Source organism: Terrapene carolina, unplaced genomic scaffold (genome assembly GCF_002925995.2).
Source record: "Terrapene carolina triunguis isolate 2854851 unplaced genomic scaffold, T_m_triunguis-2.0 Scaffold95, whole genome shotgun sequence".
Classification (NCBI taxonomy): domain Eukaryota; kingdom Metazoa; phylum Chordata; order Testudines; family Emydidae; genus Terrapene; species Terrapene triunguis.
In genome coordinates this window covers 5,913,476-5,933,305 of record NW_020664446.1, presented here as the reverse complement: position 1 = coordinate 5,933,305, position 19,830 = coordinate 5,913,476, and the positions used below count along the sequence as shown (strand labels likewise).

General features: G+C 45.0%; 2 protein-coding genes across 2 annotated transcripts in view; one reads left to right on the top strand and one right to left on the bottom strand.

Moving 5' to 3' along the window:
* Positions 1–15,319, bottom strand: part of CFAP58 (cilia and flagella associated protein 58) — a 103,197-nt gene extending 87,878 nt beyond the window's left edge. The window contains 2 exon segments of the mRNA XM_026651098.1: positions 15,225–15,250; positions 15,253–15,319. Coding sequence (XP_026506883.1) covers positions 15,225–15,250; positions 15,253–15,319 — 93 coding nt within the window.
* The window catches only part of ITPRIP (inositol 1,4,5-trisphosphate receptor interacting protein), a 28,112-nt gene continuing 22,399 nt past the window's right edge, over positions 14,118–19,830 (top strand). Inside the window, exon 1 of the mRNA XM_024213454.2 lies at positions 14,118–14,631. The gene's annotated coding sequence lies outside the window, so the exon portion shown is untranslated. The remainder of the gene's footprint in view (positions 14,632–19,830) is intronic.

Below are 19,830 nucleotides of genomic sequence, written 5' to 3'. Positions count from 1 at the left end.
GGGGATGAGGTGGGGCAGCGAGGGGGTCATTAGGGCAGGGCATGTGGAGATGGAGCAGGGATGGGGGATGAGATGGGGGAATGAGGGTCACTAGGGAAGGGGTGTGGGGACGGAGCAGGGGCAGTGGATGAGGTGGGGGCAGCCAGGAGGTTGGTTGGGCGGGCGGGGAGGGAGGTTGGGGTGAGGACTTAGATGTGATGAGGGGGACCATTAGGGCAGGAGGTGGGGAAGATAGGGGGTGGTCACAGGCGGTGAGGAAACAGGAGGAGGCACACCGACTGGGCAGTAACATGTTAGATAGGGCAGGACGTGACATCCTCATTGCCCTTGCTCCAGGGACCATGCTGCCCTGCTCTGAGCCAGGGTCCCCACACTCAGCCGATTCCCCTCACCTCCTAACCCGCCTGCATAGAGGATAGTCTCCAGGCTGCTGCCTTCCCAGCTCCTCAGGTGTAAATCGAGGAAACAACATCTCCTCCCCTTAGATGGCTTTGGATAATGGTGGCACTGCATGGTTGCAGCATTTGTCAAACCCAGAGCATTGGCACTGAGGGCCTAAAAGATTCCCCCAACTTGGGGAAAGGCAGCTTTGATCATCTCCCACTCCATCCCATCCCTCTTCCTTCACATCTCTTTCTAGTACAGCGTTTCCAGCAAAGGATCCCGGAACATTATTACAAGCTACATACTGTGCCTCTGAAATGCAGCCACTGGAGCGGGGCTAACCATCCAGCATATAACCCAACAGTGCAGCCAAGGGGTACGCTGAGACAAACTCCTACTCGTACACAAAATGCCTGGGGATCATTAGAGAGACAAGATGGATGAGGTAATATCTTTTATTAATATTATTAAACATCTTCCCAGAGTAGACAGATCAACAGGTTTTAAGTTCTCATCTGGAAGAGCCACACACATCTACCTCAGAAGGATGATGGGCTAGATTGAGCCTGCAGAGATGTGAACTTTTGGCTCCAGGGAATTCAAGTATTTCACAGCAGAGTTAAAGAAGATGCAGATGCTCAGCACCTTTAAAAAACTGGCAACTTATTTCAGGGCCTTAATATAGATTTTGATGCCTACCTTTCCGGCTCCACGTTTAAAAAAGTTGGCCCTAATCTCTCTGAGCCTCTGTTTTCCCAACTGTAAAATGGGGCTAACAATACTTGCCTACATCATAGATCTGTTGTGAGTGGTGCTGGTTGGGAATTGTCCAACTAAATGGCTTTTCATCAGAAAATGCTCTTTCATTGAAACCAAAATGTTTTGCAGGTGGGATTCCTATAGAAACCTGGCATCATAGAATACCAAGGTTGGAAGGGAGGTTATCTAAGCCAACCCCCTGCTTAAAGCAAGACCAATCCCCAAATGGCCCCCTCAAGAATTGAACTCACAATCCTAAGTTTAGCAAGCCAGTGCTCAAGCCACCGAGCTATCCTACCAACTCACCTAACAGACTATCAGGGAGCCCAAGTTTCCAGGGCCTGCTTCTCTGGGACCACTAGGGCTTCCAGACTCCCTGCCATAGAGCTAGGAGCCTGGAAGCCCTTGTTTTCCAGCCCAGGTGTATTGAGACTGTAAGGTCTGGGGCTGAGACTGTGCCTTACTATGTTTTTTCACAGTGCCTAGCACAAGGGTACCCTGATCTTGACTGGGGCTTCTAAGTCCTTCTGTGATACAAACAAAAAATAAATTATAAACTTTTCTTTCAAAGGAGGGCTGAAAGACCAGTACCTTGTTTTACCAATTAGATGGCAAAATGGAGAATTTCAGGCCTAATTTTATCATTGTGGCTAAGGGGTAGCCATGCATTTTAAACTGTATTCTGCAGGTAAATGACTCGTGTATAAAACTGCTATCATGCTGACTGTTTCCAACCCAAGGGCAGACTGACGAAAAAAAATCCATCTAGTCTTGTTTTTCCTTATTGTTTATTATTTCTCTAGCAAGATATGAGTGCATGGCAACAAACGAAGAAGCCAAAGTCTATGCTCCAAAGACCTTACAACCTAAGGAGCCAATCCTCCAACCCTTCTTCACCAAGGAAGTTTCTTATTTGAGGAAGGGTTGAGGGGCCCGCTTCTAAATTTGACAGGCAATCAAAAATAAATGATAGGGATGGAGGGAAGAGAGCTTCATCAAAGAAAAACTGATGCAGCTTCAAATTTCCTTCCTACATACAATCACAAAAATGTACTGCTGGAAAGAACCTCAAGAGGTCATCTAATCCATCCCCCACACCAAGGCAGGATGAAGTACACCTACACCATCCCTAACAGATGTTTGTCTAACTGGTTCTTGAAAGCCACCAATCATAGGCACCGAGTTTCTAATCTGCTGGGGGGGTGCTCCCCCCCCCGGCTCTGCCCAGGCCTCACCCCCACTCCACCCCTTCCCCCAAGGCCCCACCCCTGCCCTGCTTCTTCCCACCCCTGCTCTGCCCCACCCAGTTCCACCCCCTCCCCCAGCACGCTGCGCTCTTGCTCCTCCCCTCTCCCCCCCAGCACCTCCTGACGCCACAAAACAGATGATCCACGGCAGGCAGTAGGCGCTGGGAGAGATGGGGAGGTGCTGATGTGTGGGGCCTGCTGGAGGGCAAGAGGCACTGGGGTGAGGGGGAGGTTCTGGTAGAGGGGCTGCCGGTGGGTGCTCAGCACCCACCATTTTTTTCCCGTGGGTGCTCCAGCCCTGGAGCACCCATGGAGTCAGTGCCACCAATGATGGGGATTCCACAACCTCCCTAGGTAATGTGCTGCAGCCCTTAAATATCCTTTAGATAGAAAAGTTTTCCTAATATCTAACCTAAACCCTCCTTCCTGCAAACTAAACCAATTACTTCTTGGCCTACTCTTTAGAGGCATGGAAAACAATTGCTCATTGTCCTCTTTATGACGGTTTTCAAATATGTAGATTATCAGGCACTCCTTCAGTCTTCTTTTCTCAAGATTAAACATGCCAAATTTTTTAACCTGTCCTCATAGGTCCGGATTTCTAAAACTTTTATTATTTTTGTTGCTCTCCTCTGGAATCTCACCAGTTTGTCCACATTTTTCTTAAAGTGTGGTACCCAAACCTGGACACAGTACTCCAGCTGGGACATACAACCCTTACATACAACCCTCCTGTTAATACACCCTGGAATTATATTAGTCTTTTTCATATATATTCATGTCTGTTGTTGATGTTTGTCTTGTTCTTTGCTATGATGGCTGAAAAGGAGAGCCTTTAGGGCTGAAGTGGAAACTGGTAATGGAAGGCAATATTGTCCCCAGGCTTATCTTTGTGTATTTGTACATTTATATGTAGAGAAGGAACCCTACAGAGGTAATTGTGTTAAAAGAGGATCCCCACATATTGAGGGATTCCAGGGAACCTGCAGGTGCCCATACTGACCAAGTTCTTGATGATTTGCAACCCACTGAAGTTAGCAATATAAGCTATGTCTTCACTGCAGAGTCAGCGGGAGTTATCTCCTCTTGCGCGAGCCTAGCACAGGTCAGAGTGGCCTCCCTCGATCTGCACAGAATGACTGTTTGCAGGTGATGAGTCATGCTAACTCCAGCTGTAACCTATACCCCCTGACAGGTCAGCCAATTCTAGTTAAAAGAGCCACCAAACTTGGAGTAAGGGGTTTTGTGTGTGGACAGGATTTAAGTTGGGGGAAACACAGGAGTTACAGATCACGTTAATTCTGCCATGAAGACAAGCCCATAAAAAGGAATTGGGCTGGAAGTCAAGACATCTGGGCTCGATTCCTGGCTCTTTATCAGACTTCCTGGGACCTTGGACAAATCACGTAACAATATCTCTATGCCTCGCTTCCATATTTGTACAATAGAGATAACAAGACTTCTCTCTCTCCCAGCGGTGTTAGGACAGTAAATTCATTAACATTTATGAGGTGCTCAGATACTATGGTGATGGGGGCCAGACAAGAACCTAGAGAGAATTTCGCCATGAAGTAGAATCCCTTTGTCAAGCTGTCTAATGAGCCATGAGTGCCAATCTCAGGGCAAACTGTTAAGAAACGGCACAAACCCCAAACTGGTTGTGTGCTCTATAATTAGATTTCATCCACCAAGTAACAAGTGTGAACTCTTCAAGCATTATAACAGCCTTAACATGGAGTCACAGACAGTCCCCTTGGGCACTCTGATCTATCTTGCCACCCAGGCAAACCTGTCTTGGTGATAGAGGGTCTCTTGCACCAAAAATCACAATAATGTCCAAGTTACTTCCAGTCCCAATGAACTAGTCGCGTACACTGGGTCAGTTGTACTCTAGATATCTCACCAAAGACAATGCTTGTAGCCAATCCTGTAATAAACTAAGTAAAGATTTATTAACTAGGAAAAAGAAATGAGAGTTATTTACAAGGTTAAAGCAGGTAAACATACACGCACAACTGAGTTACAGTCTTAGCTTTCAAAAGGTAATAGAAGCTGCTGTGGTATGCAAGCTTTCTATGTCCTTTTGAGCTAACCCAAGCTAAGCAGATTGGGGATCCCTTGCTTATGCTTGGAAATATTGCCCTCACCAAATTCCGCAAGCAGCATAGAGTTACAGTTTCTTCTGGTCAGGGATTTTTATTACCTTCCCCCAGAGTTCAAACTGATGAAACAAGTGTCCGTGCCTGTCTCCTCTTCACGGATGTGTGTGGAAGGGAGGGGAAGGCAATCAACAAAGTCTTTCTGTCCTTTGATGTTTCACAGTGGCTCATTTGGTTTCATTGGGTCTTCTTGTGTGCCTGCCCAGCACTTTACATTAATTAATGGTTCTTTCCTGTTTGGTGAGCTACACAATTACAGAGGTTTACAATGCAAACCCTCAGTATAACCTTATACCATGGGCTACAGCTGCTATAAGTGACATCGATACATGCAGCATCTTACAAGCATTTAATCATGTCTAAACATTGAACACATTCTTATCAACTTAACATTAGTTTTAACAATGCTAACACACAGGTGAGTCAGACTGGTTTCCAGTTATGCATTTGTCAGTGTTCACTGAGACCACTGGGCAAGAGCTCACACCTGGTCTACCAGCATCACACCCCTCTCAATCTAGTTTTTAAACTGAGCTATTATTAGTTTCCTCCATTTATGTCCCTCTGAAATTACAGATGATGGTGAGAGCCAAAATTATCTGGACCATGCAAACACAAATATAAGATGCCAGGTGTAGGAATGTGTTGCTCCCTAATCATAAGCCTTGAAGAACGGCAAACTGTTCCCTTGGAATTGAGGCGGGAGTGACCTTGTTCTAGCGCCTATGTTTGGAAAACATATTGGCTAGCCTGATAGTACCTTTGCAGCTGGCTGTTCACGCGCTCTATAGATGAGTTTGCTATCTTGTATAATTGCACACTGCGTGTATCCTGCCTGCCTTCTGAATGGGCAAAGATGTAACCACTAAGAAGAGTTGTAAACAAAGTAAGGAGAGAAATAAAAACCCCAGGAAAAGTTTTCCTGGGAGGCTTTTGGCTTGAGGCTTTAGAAGCTACGTACCACAGACCTGGCGTTCTGTTTCCTTTCCTGCGTCGTCACCACTGCAGCCAGGTGCAAACATGGTGGGATTCTTGAACTTGATTCAAGATGTTTTATTTCATTTAAGGTGTTCTTATTTGTGTCCTCTTGTAACAATGCTGGTTTGGCTCCGTTGACATTAATAGTTTATAGTCAGGTGGCAGAATCAGCTATTTCAACTAGCTTAAAAGAGACATTTAGGACCGTGATCTCCATGTGTGTGTGCACGCGATGGTTGGTGACTAGAATAGAAATATTTGCTTAGTGACTTATTTGAGGTCACAGCTCTAAGGCAATAATTTAATGTGTACTTTAAATTGTAGTGACATAAAAGCGATAAGCCATTATTCAGTGTGGGAAGGATTTATGGGCCTCTGCAGAGATATAAAGATGCAGTAAAATCTCATCATAACATCACCCAGGAGATTGTAAACTCTTTGGGGCAGGGACTATGACTTTATGTCTTTTGTGTAAAGGGCATATCACCCCTTTGGGTGTGATAAAATAAATAAGGATAAGAAGAAGAAATAACAGAAAATGGAGGGATATGTTTTTATGTCTTCTTTTACACCTTTGCATTGTAGGAAAGAAAATCACTAGGTGGCGCTGTACTACCACAATGATGTGATGGCTACCATCGTAATAGTAATTAATAATACTCAGCCCTTACAGCCTTTTACATTTCCAGAGCATATTACAAAAATTAATTAATCAATATTTAAGATATATAATAGTCTAATTAATATGCAAGTGTGATTGAGGTTCCATATTCTACTGTCTTTACTCTTACAAATAGATTGACAGGGAATTAACAGGATGATTTATGTGAGTTAAAAGAGCAGGATTTGGCCTGAAATTTACTAAGACTACAAATCAAAACCTGGCACTGAAAATTCCCCTGGGATGTGGAAATCCAGCTGTGTTCCATCAGCCTCATACACCATCACCAGTACTAATAAGGATTCTGTCAGTAGAATTTGACTGAAATTGGTTTATTCATAGATTCCAAGGCCAGAAAGGACCATTGTGATCATCTAGCCTGACTTCCTGTATAACACAGGCCAGAGAACTTCCCCCAAAATAATTCGTAGAGTAGATCTTTTAGAAAAACATCCAGTAAATCCACCATGATCTTTGGTAAATTGTTCTGATGGTTAGTCACCCTCACTATGAAATATTTACACCTTATTTACAGTTTGAATTTGTCTAGCTTCAGCTTCCAAACAATGGATTGTATTATAAATTTCTCTTCTAGATTGTAGATCTCATTATTAAATATCTGTTCCCCATGTGGATACTTATAGACTGTGATCAAGCCACCCCTTAACCTTCTCTGCACAGGGCAGAATAGAATCCTGCTGGCTCTCCCATAATTGTGTCAGTTTTGCAGTGCTAAAAGGAGCAGAATGTTGTCAGTAAAAGTAAATCTGATTTGTGTCTAGTCATTGGTAAATGTGGGTTCTTTGATTGGCTTGATTATTTGTAGACATGGCAGAATTTTATTTTTATTCTTGTTATTATTTTGACGGATAAAATCAATGTTCATTGTGAAGAATGTTTTGAATTTTGATCTATTTAAATTTTAGCATCTGTGGGAAATTATGCAGGTGTCAGACAATAACTTAATGACACTGAGATTCAAAAAGTTAAAGTTTATAACTGTTCAACTGTTAACATCACATGTCAAAATACACAAAGTAAATATCTTTAAATCAAACTCTAATAAGTTCCCAAGCAGCAATTTTCTTACTGTGTCTATTTGTAAATTTTGATTATTATTGATGGAAATGTTTTTTCATCCATTTATCAGTGTACAGTGATATCAACATTTACTGACATTTACCAATTAAAATCTAGTCTTACTGAGCCTAATTATCTATGATATATTTCTTGTTGTGTTTGATTTTTTTATGTCAATTCTATTTGTTATTCCCAAATTAAATGGTGATATGAGCACTTGTCCATTAGAAATTGGACCGAACCTTCCTACTCACTGCACACAAGACACAGAACAGATATCAAATAACAACCTTTGATCACTTTTGTCTTGGATTGGAATTGAGCCAGTAACCTAGAGATGAGAAGAGATACCATATCCCATTACCATTTTCATACAGTCAAATCACAAACTAGCTAGTAGATCTGCCAGTCAGTGTCCCTCTTATAATAAAAATTCCCCAATAAAGGTTTTGGTGAGCTAGTAGCGAAGTGCTATTCTAAGCTACGTATATAATTATCTTTTTTTTTAAGCCATTTAAATAACTATGAAAATCATGTCCTAAGGTTAAATCTACAATCTTGACGCCAAACTTAACCTATCATTTATTAGCATCCCCCCAACAGACAGCAAGATTCTGCCTGTGGAGCAACAAAGCATCCTTGACATTGTCCCTGTAGCAGTGCTAGCCTCTGAGATTTCCCTTCCTTTGTTCCATTTGTACCTAGGGCCAGAACTTCAAAACTCTTTGTCACAAATCCGATCAAGCGCCCCCTTCTTGGCCACTCACCAGATTGCTGTGAGGGAAATCTCATGTTAACATGCAGACACCTGCTTTACTTTATTTTTCGCTGTATTCCAGTATCTTGATTAGCTCATCAAGCCACCCATTTTGATTCCCCCTACGTCCTCCTGTCACTGCTTTTGTTCCCTGGTTGGTCTCCCAGTTCAAGAACATTTGGGGGTATCTAAGATGAGTTGGTTTCAATTATTTCTAGTTTTACCAGGCTCGGACCAATGAAAATAATTTGCCCCCACTTCTCCCCATAGCGCCCCTTCTCTACCAGCAGCAGGAAACATTGCCATAGGCTCTGACTTCCATGCATCATTTACTCCTTTGCCTCATAACTCACTCCCACCAAATCCTTTGGTAGCTGTAAGTTAGCCTGACATGTTTCACTGCTTGACACTTGAGTCTCCTGGGGGGCCCTATAAAAAATAACCCTCCTCTTTTAATACCCAAGGAAGGGCATAGAACTGCAAAGTTCTAAGATGATTAGAAGGTCAGGTGTGAGGGGGAAGATGAGGACACCATATGGCCAGCTTGAAGCCAGAAGGTGACTCTCTCTCTGCAGGTTGCTTTGCCTGTAGTTGTGAAAGATTCACTGGTTGATGGAACTCCCCTTGTCATTCCCCCCTTCTCCTTGTGCTGCTGTCTTCTGAACAACTCATTGCTGAGTGGAAGCCAGAGGAACAGTGAGTGATGCAACAAAGGAGATTGTGATACTAGAGGTAAGTGGGTGATGCATGATGCTTGGGGGGCACACATACATGGGGCAAAGGCATAGGATATTTGACGTGCCCTTTCAGGTCACTCTGGGTTGCTGCTGTGAAAATGCCATCCTGCCGCACCCTGTTCTGTCCTTTCCCAGCCAGATGCATTATAGCATTCAGGACTCAGCGAGGCCTGGATCTAGCAGGATTATCGCTCCTGCGTGCTTTGTTGTTAATCTGAATCCCTGTTTGTGCACCAGAAAGGCAACCATATGTTTCATTCTCTTTGTGAGTCAGATAGCTAGGGGGCAACCACAGGATCTATTCCACTGACACATGGCCTGACATTTGACTTCCCTATTGTGTCCCTATTTTCTGTTTTCAAAGCCTGTGTAATTATTTAGATGTGCTTTTGTTGTTGTTTGTTTTGTTCGGAATTGCTTACAGAAACATAGTGCAATGTTCATTTTACAAAGGATTAGAAGCAGTGGTGGGCATAATAAAAAGGAATCCCTCCACCTTCTAAGGTGATTGAAAGCAAATGGAAAACCGGTCCAACATTCCAATCCTGGGGCAGATTCTGCTACCCTTACTCCATTATTATTGCTTGTATTGCAGTAGCATCTAGGCACCCCCGTCAGGGACTAGGACGCCGTTGTGCTAGGTGCTGCAGTCCTATTGACTTCAGCAGGGCTGTTCACAGAGTAGGCTACTATCCTCGTGAGTAAGGGTGGCGGAATTTGGTCCTTTGTGAAATTAAATTATGCTAAATTGCATAAAAAGACAGATCCAAATAAATTAAATACTTTCCTAATATGACTTTCCCCTAGAAAACCTCTTCCACCACAATGGGCAGAGATGGAGGATCATGAATGAGATGGAAGGTGGGTCCAAGTGATAATCTACTGCACTGTTGGTCTTGCTCTGAAAAAGTTTGAGAGCTAATATGTTGTTAGATTAATATGATTTTATTCTTAACAGAATTTTGCAGATGCCTTTAATTCATAATTACTGTAACTTGTATTGATTCTTTTATTTACAGAGAGAGCGAGAGGGCATAATCTCCATGTCCTCCACTGCTCTGTACTGGATAGAATCAGAACTGATCAACTGCTTGTCATAGGCTCCATGCTACTGACAGCTAATGATAGGTGATAGATATCAGTGTTTGTGGAGCAGGACGATCTGGGTCCTATCTCTGCTGTTGCCATGAAGTTCCCAGTAGCTCCAGTGTGCAGCATGGTGACAACTATAGAGCCCTAAGTGAGCACTGATTTGTTGCAATATTTGATTTTAGTACTGGTGAAGGATGCTGCAAGCTGCCCAAATTAAAAAACATAGTAAGAGGACACAAAAAGTGCCACCGTTGCTAAACAACAAAGTAAATAAGCAGTTAGAGGCAAAAAGGCATCCTTTAAAAAGTAGAAGATAAATCCTATTGTGGAAAATAGAAAAGAGCATAAACTCTGGCAAGTGAAGTGTAAATATATAATTAAGAAGGCCAAAAAAGAATTTGAAGAACAGCTAGCTAAAGACTCAAAAAGTAACAGCAAAAAAATTTTTAAGTACATCATAAGCAGGAAGCCTGCTAAACAACCAGTGGGCCACTAGACAATCGAGATTCTAAAGGAGCACTCAAGGGGGATAAGGCCATTGCGGAGAAACTAAATGAATGCTCTGCATCGGTCTTCATGGCTGAGGATGTGAGGGAGATTCTCCATCCTGAGCCATTCTTCTTAGGTGACAAATCTGAGCGACTGTCCCAGGTTGAGGTGTCATTAGAGGAGGTTTTGGAACAGATTAATAAATTAAACAGTAATAAGTCACCAGGACCAGATGGTATTCACCCAAGAGTTCTGAAGAAATTAAAATGTGAAATTGCAAAACTACTAACTGTGGTATGTAACCTATCATTTAAATCAGCTTCTGTACCACATGACTGGAGGATAGCTAATGTGACACCAATTTTTAAAAAAGGCTCCAGAAGTGATCCCACAGTACCAGGCAAATTGACTGAAACTATAGTAAAGAACAGAATTATCAGACACATAGATGAACACGATTTGTTGGAGAAGAGTCAACATGTTTTTTGTAAAGGGAAATCATGCCTCACCAATCTACTAGAAATCTTTGAGGCGGTCAACAAGCATGTGGACAAGGGTGATCAGGTGGATATAGTGTACTTAGATTTTCAGAAAGCCTTTGACAAGGTCCCTCACCAAGGGCTTTTAACCAAAGTAAGCTGTCATGGGATAAGAGGGAAGGTCCTCTTGTGGATCAGAAACTGGTTAAAAGATAGGAAACAGAGGGTAGGAATAAATGGTCAGTTTTCAGAATGAAGAGAGGTAAATAGTGGTGTCCCCCAGGAGTCTATACTGGGACCAATACTGTTTAATATACACCTCTACCTCGATATAACGCTGTCTTCAGGAGCCAAAAAATCTTACCACGTTATATTGAACTTGCTTTGATCCACTGGAGTGCACAGCCCCGCCCCGCCGGAGCACTGCTTTATCGCGTTATATCCAAATTCCTGTTATATCGGGTGGCGTTATATCGAGGTAGCGGTGTATTCATAAATGATTTGGAAAAAGGGGTAAACAGTGAGGTGGTAAAATTTGCAGATGATCTAAAGCTACTCAAGATAGTTAAGTCCAAAGCACACTGCGAAGAGTTACAAAGGGATCTCCCAAAACTGGTGACTAGACAGCAAAATGGCAGATGAAATTCAAAGTTGATAAATGCAAAGTAATGCACAATGGAAAAGATAATCCCAACTATACATAAAAATGATGGCTGTTGCCATTCAAGAAAGAGATCTTGGAGTCATTGTTGATAGTTCTCTGAAAACCAGTGCTTCTATATCCTGGGAAATTTCCCAAAATCTGGGAATTTTTGAGTAAAATGTTTGAATGAAAATTCCCAATTTCCCAAGTTGAAGCATTTTACTCACAAATTCCCAGGTTTTAGGAAATTTCCCAGGATATAGAAGCACTGTAAGAAACTTTATCTGGGAATTTTTCACCAGATTTGGGAAATTTTTAGTGCTAGGTTAGGAAAAGTTGGCATCACGATATAGAAGCACTGCTGAAAACATCCACTCAATGTGCAGCGGCAGTCAAAAAAGCTTATAGAATGTTGGGAATCATTAGGGAAGGGATAGATAAGTCAGAAAATATCATGTTGCCTTTATATAAATCCATGGTACGCCCACATCTTGAATACTGTGTGCAGATGTGGTCACCCCATCTCAAAAAAGATATATTGGAATTGGAAAAGGTACAGAAAAGGGCAACATAAATGATTAGGGGGATGGAACAGGTTCCATATGAAGAGAGATTAATAAGACTGGGAAAAGACACAACTAAGGAGGGATATGATAGAGATCTATAAAATCATGACTGGGTGTGGAGAAAGTAAATAAGGAAGTGTTATTTACTTCTTCTCCTAACACAAGAACTAGGGGTCACCAAATGAAATTAATAGGCAGCAGGTTTACAACAAACAAAAGGAAGTATTTCTTCACACAATGCAAGTCAACCTGTGGAACTCTTTGCCAGCAGATGTTGTGAAGGCCAAGACTATAACAGGGTTCAAAAAAGAACTAGATAAATTCATGGAGGATAGGTCCATCAATGGCTATTAGCCAGGATGGGCAGGGATGGTGTCCCTAGCCTCTGTTTCCCAGAAGCAGGAAATGGGTGACAGGGAATGGATCACTTGATGATTACCTGTTCTGTTCATTCCCTCTGAAGCACCTGGCATTGGCCACTGTCGGAAGGATACTGGGCTAATTGGACATTTGATCTGTATGGCTGTTCTTATGTTCTCGTCAGAGAAGAACTGTCATTTTTCAATTGTCTCTAGGGTGACTTGTACCCCTCTGTGGCAGTATAAGAACAAATATAAAAAAGGGTCAGCTCAGAGCCAAGTAAAATAGCCATCAACTGGGTGTATGGAGATTTGGAGAAATCAGCTGAAAACTAGGAAGAAAAAGAAATGGGGAGAGAGTAACTTGCTCCTTAACAAAAGGTGACAAAAGACAATTTGACAGGACTCAGAGAAATAAAGGATGCACTAAAGCAGGCTGAATGTTGCAAAGTAGCAGTGGTAACATTACAATGTCTGTTGTTACAAATAAATAATGGTCACAGATTACCATATAATAAGAAAGGAATGTAGGAACAACACACAAGTTGCCAATAAGCCCCAACAGAGTCAGACATCCACATACACAAAGCCTGTCAGTAAGGTTAATGTGGTTACCTAATCTAACAAAAGTCGGGCAATTTAAATAACAGATTGACACTTCATCCCAAGTCAACACTTATCAAATAGAAGGCTTCAAGACAAAGGTGTCCTATCACATTTGTACTGTCTTTTTTGACATTGCATAGGTCTGGTCTCTGGTGCAATACCACATATGGGTGATAAACAAGTTTCAAACCTGGGACCATCCACACTACTGAATAGGCCGTGACCACATGAGCTGAAAAGGCAATTCTAGGAGCAGTAGTAGGCAGTTCTATGTGTAGACAAGCCCCCCGGAAAGAGTAACAGGATGCTTTGCCAGTGGGATATCGTATTACAATGCAATTATCACCACCTTGTGACAAGATGACATTGCACTGACCCCAAAGGGATTTCAGCCCGGCTTTAAATGTCCTGCTGGCCCATCAGAATCAGAAACAAGGCAACCCTGCTTGTCCCACTGAGTTCAGATGTTATGCAGCTCCAGAAAATTACATTTTTTTCTTGTGTTTCATTTGGGAGGTGATAGCTGTGTAGCTTGTGATTGTTAATTGTCAATTAGATCTTTAATTGGGAAGCAGCATTTTAACTGTGGAAGGAGCACAGGGTTGGGAGCCAACAATATTTTAATTCTAATCCCAGCTCTGCCACTGATTTCCTCTAGGTAACTGTGAACAAGTCACTTAAACTCCTGTACAGCGAGGATAATACTACTTCTCTCCCTGATAGGGGCTTGTGGAGAATTAATGAGCTGATGTTTGTGCAGCCTTTCCCCGTGGGGGGGGGGGGCTAAGCGTTAATTAGATTGTTTTATCGTCAGGTTTTAACTTTGTTTTTAGTCCTCAGCTGTTCAAACCCCACTGCCCCAGCTACAAGAGTACACATGTGAAAAGTAAAACAAATGCGCCTCCTTGCCTTTGTGGGAGGAAAAAGCCCCTCATTGCAAAGCCCTGTGCAGGACCCAGTGGGGGAAGGTTACCAATAACATTGCACGTTCCCCGCGTGTGCAGAGACGGGCCGGGGGTTGCATCGGGCCACTTCTGGATGACGGAAGTGGCTAGAATTGGGAAGCCCCTTTGGATGGAAATCTCACTTCACCACAACAAGCGGCAAGCAACAAACCCGGGAAAGTCGCTGCTTATCCCTGTAATCGTGTATTGCGCAACAGGCAGGGTTTAAGGGGGAACTTCCCTAACCCCTCCTCCCGGGAAACTCCGGATTTTGTGCTGCAGCAAAGCGGCTCGCGTTTACACGGCTCACAAAGGCATGGACCCGTCTGGAGGACACCTAGGAGCTGCCTTATGAGGCGACTCCCCCACCCCCCTTTTTCTGACCGGCCTCCTTAAGAAGGTCCCAGGAGGCAGAAAGCGGAGCCCGGTGTTTTGTTCTTATAGGGAGGGGAAAGTTTCGCAGAGTAACGCTGACATCCAGGAAATGAGTAAGACAGAAAGCGACCAAACCCGGCCCCGCTAGCGGCGAGAAAAGTGAGCATGGGGCTAGGAAGAAAGGAAGAGATCCCGGGAAGCCTTGGCCCGTCGCATCGGCCGGTGGCTCCGTGAGCCCGTGTGTGGACGCTTACAAAGGCGACTGAGAGGGGGCTGCCGTTTGCAACGGCAAAGAAGTGGCTGGCGACAAGGCGCAGTAAGTCAGGAGTCCGCTTCCCTCTCTCCGCTTCTCTAACCTCAGTGGGGGCCACGGGCACAAAAACCTGCTTTCCTGGCTGGCTGGGGGCTGCAGCTCCCAAAAGGGGGGGGTCGCTTGCCGCAGCCGCGGGGCTGGTTTTCTGCTTCACAGTGGAGGCAATCTGGAGGGAGGAGGGGTCCCTCTGATCCTCCATCTTTGGGGCTGTGAAGTGAGTTGATTTCCTTTTAACGCTTATTCCGCCCTCGAGCTCGCCTGGTCCGGGCCAGCAAACAACCCCCTTCCCAGCATCCGAGCTTCAGGGGGTGCAATCGGGCTCTAGTGGGCTAAGTGTGTGCGCGCGTAGCCCCTGCAGAGTAGGGGGGTTTGGAGCATGTGCTGTGGACAGAGAGTGAGGAAGTTGGCCGAGCTGGCTTGCTTGAAACTGTTCGTGCCCCTTGCGGGAGCAGAAGTACCACGGGTTTAAGGCCATTTAAAACGCTGATTAGGTACTGCACAAGCCCTGTCGTCAAAATCAATGTTGTTCTGTTTACTAGCGCGATCTCGAGCTGTTCTTTCACGTGGGATAACCAGGCCATCAAATGATCACTTACACTGCAATTAATCACTGGCGCATCCGTACGTTGTAACCGAAGTTTTCAACACCAGCCTGTGTTTGCATAGATTTTCCTTCCGCGTGTGTTGACATGCCTGCCTTGTGTCATTCTCCTTTAAAGGAAGGAGTGAATCACGTCCGCGGTGGGGACAGAGAATAAGAATAAGATGGGGGAGAAACTCTAGCTTAGTTGAGATTTTCTTCTTTTAAAAAAGAGCGCCAGTTTCTGCACAACATTTCTTAATCCTCAGCTACTCCATGGATGGCCTACACACTGCAAAATATTTGCTGGTGTAGTTCTGGTGGTATAGCTCTAATGGCAAACCCCCAGGGCCGGCTCTGGCTTTTTTGCTGCCCCAGGCAAAAAAGCCTCCCGCCCCCGTCCCCCGGCGGGGAGTGCGGCAGGGGAGGGCGGCGAGCCCGCCGCGGGCCCCGCTCTCCCCGGCCGGCCGGAGCGCCACGGGGAGGGCGGCGAGCCCGGCCGCGGACCCGCTCTCCCCAAGCGGCAGGAGCGCCGGGGGGAGGGCGGCGAGCCCGCCGCGGCTCTGCTCTCCTCGACGGCTGGAGCGCCAGTCGGGGAGGGCGGCGAGCCCAGTCATGGCCCCGATCTCGGGCCTGAGCGCCACCCCCCTTCCAGGTGCTGCCCCAAGCACAAGCCTGGTAGGCTGGTGCCTGGAGCCGGCCCTGCAAACCCCCTATGCAGATACAGTTTGTGCTGGCAAAAAGGTACTTTTGCCAGTACAGTTTATTAGTTTCCTGAGCAAAATAATCTATACTAGCAAAAGCACTTTTATGCCAATATGACTTGTTCACACTAGGGCTTTTGCCACTGCTGAAACTTCTTTGTTTTTGTTTTTTTAATCACATCCCTAACAACAAAAGTTTCCAGTGTAGCCTGGCCTGGGGGTCCTTTCTCCTTTGAGCCATGGGACCCAATTCTGCAAACAGTGTGTCAAGTTAAGCAGGCATGTGAGTATTCCCACCCACTGATATCACCTGGACGGACTCACAGTGCATAAAGTGAAGCACTCGTGTAAGTCTTTGCATGATCAAGGCCCCAGCATAGAAAACCTAATCATCTGCCCCTCTTCTTCTGCACCAAACATACAAGGGATCCTTAGCTTACAGATGTTGTTAGTGAATAACCAATGTGGAATGCATGTTACACAAGCTTCATCTCTGGCTTAAAATGACACATCTGCCTTGGGTTTTAATGCTAACACAGCCAAGATGAGTCTAACGTAAATGTTGACAAGTGAGGGCTGCATTTTTATAAAAATGTTACTATTTCTCTTGTATGTGTGTTTTATCTCTTCCTAAGATAGCCTGGCCGCCCGATTTGCCTCTCATACCAGTGCAAATCAGGAACAGCTCTGCTGGAAGTCACTAGTGGTAAAACCAGTGACAAAGGAGAGTCAGGACTCCAGTGGACTTTCCTACACTAGAATTGGGGCTGGAATCTTCCACTGGGTGTTGCTTCCCTGGTGATAGGAATTGTGGAAGTTCTAGTGTAAACAGGACTCTGGTATTGACTGGCATTCTTAACACTAGGCCATCTGCATTAACTCTGAGATGTGTTAGCCTGTGGTAAAAATGCTAGTGCTGTCTCTACACTAGTGCAATAAAAGTAATGCCGACAGAAACTGTCTGGAGTCTCTTCTTCAACCACTCTGTCATGACAGCTGTTTGCACTGACTTATTGAGAGCATGAAGGTAAACGCAGGACCATTGATATATCAGGAGTAGCAGCACTTTGTATGTGCAGCCCAGCCACCACAGCTTGTTTTGAATGATCTTGGGACTGTTTTAATGTCAGATGCCAGTGCAGCATTGCATTATTGCAGCTGTTACTACAGAAACACTGTCCACTGGTATGGACTCTTTGATTTAAAAATGACCGGTCCAGATTTTCTTTTTGGCTCCTTGCCATGTTTGAGAACAGCTTCTCCAATCCTTGAGTGAAAACAGGTCATGAAAACAAAAACACAACCTTCCTTAACACATGGGACTTAGTGTGTTTCATCTTCAACGCACTTAACTAGCCCTCACGATATTCCCAGGTGTGAGATAAACTCAATAACTCTGAGCATCACAGACACAGAGAGGTGAATGATTTGTCAAAGGTCAGAGAGTGAGTCAGTGTGAGCATTGGGATCAGCCACTGGGGATTCCTGGCTCCTCGTCTTGTGCTCTTGCCACTAGATCACACCTAAGTGCTTTAGTAATGCTTGTAAACAGGGATTTAATTGGGGGGGTGGGTAAGGTGGGAGAAGGAAGAAATCAGTGGTATTATTCCAAGGTGTGTTCACAAAACAAGCTCTACCCCTTTAGCAATATTCCTGTAGGTAGATCTTCCTCATATAACTGTCTCTGGACTTTCTTCCATGCTTTGAGTGGCAATGAAGTAGTTAACAATTTGACATTTTAATCTGTCATCACTAGAACTCAGAGTTAGCAATCCCTTATCATAGAATATTAGGGTTGGAAGAGACCTCGAACAAGGGCAGTTTGCACGTTCCTGAGCTGTTGTTTCAGGCTGTCTGCACACTCAGGCAGACATCACTGTGTTTTACATTTTTGATTCTTATTTTGAAGGCTCTTTTCACAGCAGTAGCATCTAGGGCATGCTGCCTCTTGTGATGCTAGTTAAATTGCAACAGAGGAAAAACTAAACACAAGAGATTTAGGCCCAGATCCTCAAAGATACTTAGGCCAGGTCTACACTCCAAACCTATGTCAGTATAACTGTGGCGCTCAGGAGTGTGAAAAATCCACACCCCCTGAGCGATATAGTTATACAGACCTAACCCCCTCTGTAGACAGCACTATGTGGATGAGAGAGCTTCTCCCATCGACATACCTACCGCCTCTCGGGGAGGTGGATTAACTATACCGATGGGAGAAGCTGTCCTGTAGGCATAGGAGTGACTTCACTTAAGCACTACAGTGGCACAACTGCACCAGTGTCTCTGCACCGCTATAGTGCTGTACGTGAAGACGAGCCCTTAGGCACCTAAGTCCTACTGATTAAAGTACCTAAATGCCTTAGAGGATCTGGGCCTTAAGACCTGGCTTTCAAAGCTGCTGAGAATTTTCAGTTCCAAACGAAGTCAACAGCAGGGGTGGATGCTCAGCAGCTCTGACAATCCGGTTCTTAATTTGGGTTTGAAAGGAAAGCTTAGATTCTGCAGCACAAGACAGCAGCTGCCATAAAGTGGGACTAGTTTGCTAAGCTGCTGTGAAACCAGCCCCTCTGTTTGTAGCTCCTGTATCCCATCCCAAAAGGACATCGCTCATGAGAGGAATGTCCATGGGGAAGAGGTGCTGGTTTAACAGGTAGGTGACCTCCACCCCATCAATACTAATACTTCCAGTGACATAGCTTCCTGTCCTGCACTCCCTACTGCTCACAACTGGCTCAGCTGAGTAGGCACTGCAGGATTTGAACCTGCATAACACATAAGGAGGAATATTTTGGGGCAAGCGGCTCATTCACAAAAACACACCCCTTAATATGGCTTATTTGGGGGGGCCAGCCTGTTGCCTTTATTATTCCAGCATTCTGCTCTCCATGTGTCCCTTTAAATCGTACAGCTTTCCCTGCTTTGGGTCACAGCTCTCCGTAGGCACCAGCACAGCACTAGAGAGCAACAGATGCGCGCGTACAGTCCCTAGACTTAAATGTCTGTAGGCTGGATGCTCTCAGGAGAGAGCCCTCGCCTCTGGCACGTCCTTCCCCTATTGGTCCAACAGAGCCTGTGGATCCATTGGCCTTCAGGAGGCTGCGTAAAAGCCATTTGCTTTGCTGAGTCCTTTGCCTCGAGAGGGTGATTTCAGGGCAGGTTTGTGTTCGCAGCTCAGGGTCTGTTCTAGTTCGTCTGGCAGTGGCTTAGCTAATTTAGTGTTGCGCCCGGAACTCTAAAATGTCTGCATCAAAAAATAAATCGCTCTCCCAGCTGTACCTCTGAGCTGGCTCTCTCTCTCTCTCTCTGCATGTTGCCCTATTCTTGGCTACCTGCCTCCCATCCTGTTTCCTCCGCTGGAGGAATGAGTGGGCAGAAGATTTGCTTACACAGCTGAGCTGGCACCTCCGGCGTTGGGCGCAGCAGCAGCATACCCACCCAAACCACACCCAGGGCGCTCTCACTCCCTACCTTCAGCTCCCTAAACTGGAATCATCACCTTCCTGCACCACCCAGCAATTAAAAGCTAAACGGGAAAGCATGGCTGCTTGGCAACCATCTCCTGGCTGTACTCTTCAAAGGGACACATGGAGAGCGCAGCCTCCAAACAAACCATTGGGGTGTGGGGGGTGGGATTTGTGCACCTGCAGCTTGCCCCAAATTGTTTTTAAGAGGCCAGGTACTGGCACAGTAGCCCACTGCAGTGCCTCTCCAGCACCTTGCAGAGGGGACATCGTCTTTGGAGCAGCTTGCTGTACCTAAATAGTCCTTCAGGCTTCAAAGGGTCGATTTTACGAGCCTCTGACTGTTGCCAGGGGTCTATGGGCTCATTGCTGTGACAATCCAGCCCTTATAGATGTGGGGCCCGATTCTTGGTGCCATGCACCTTCAGTTGTCCCTTACATCTGTGCAAATCAGGTG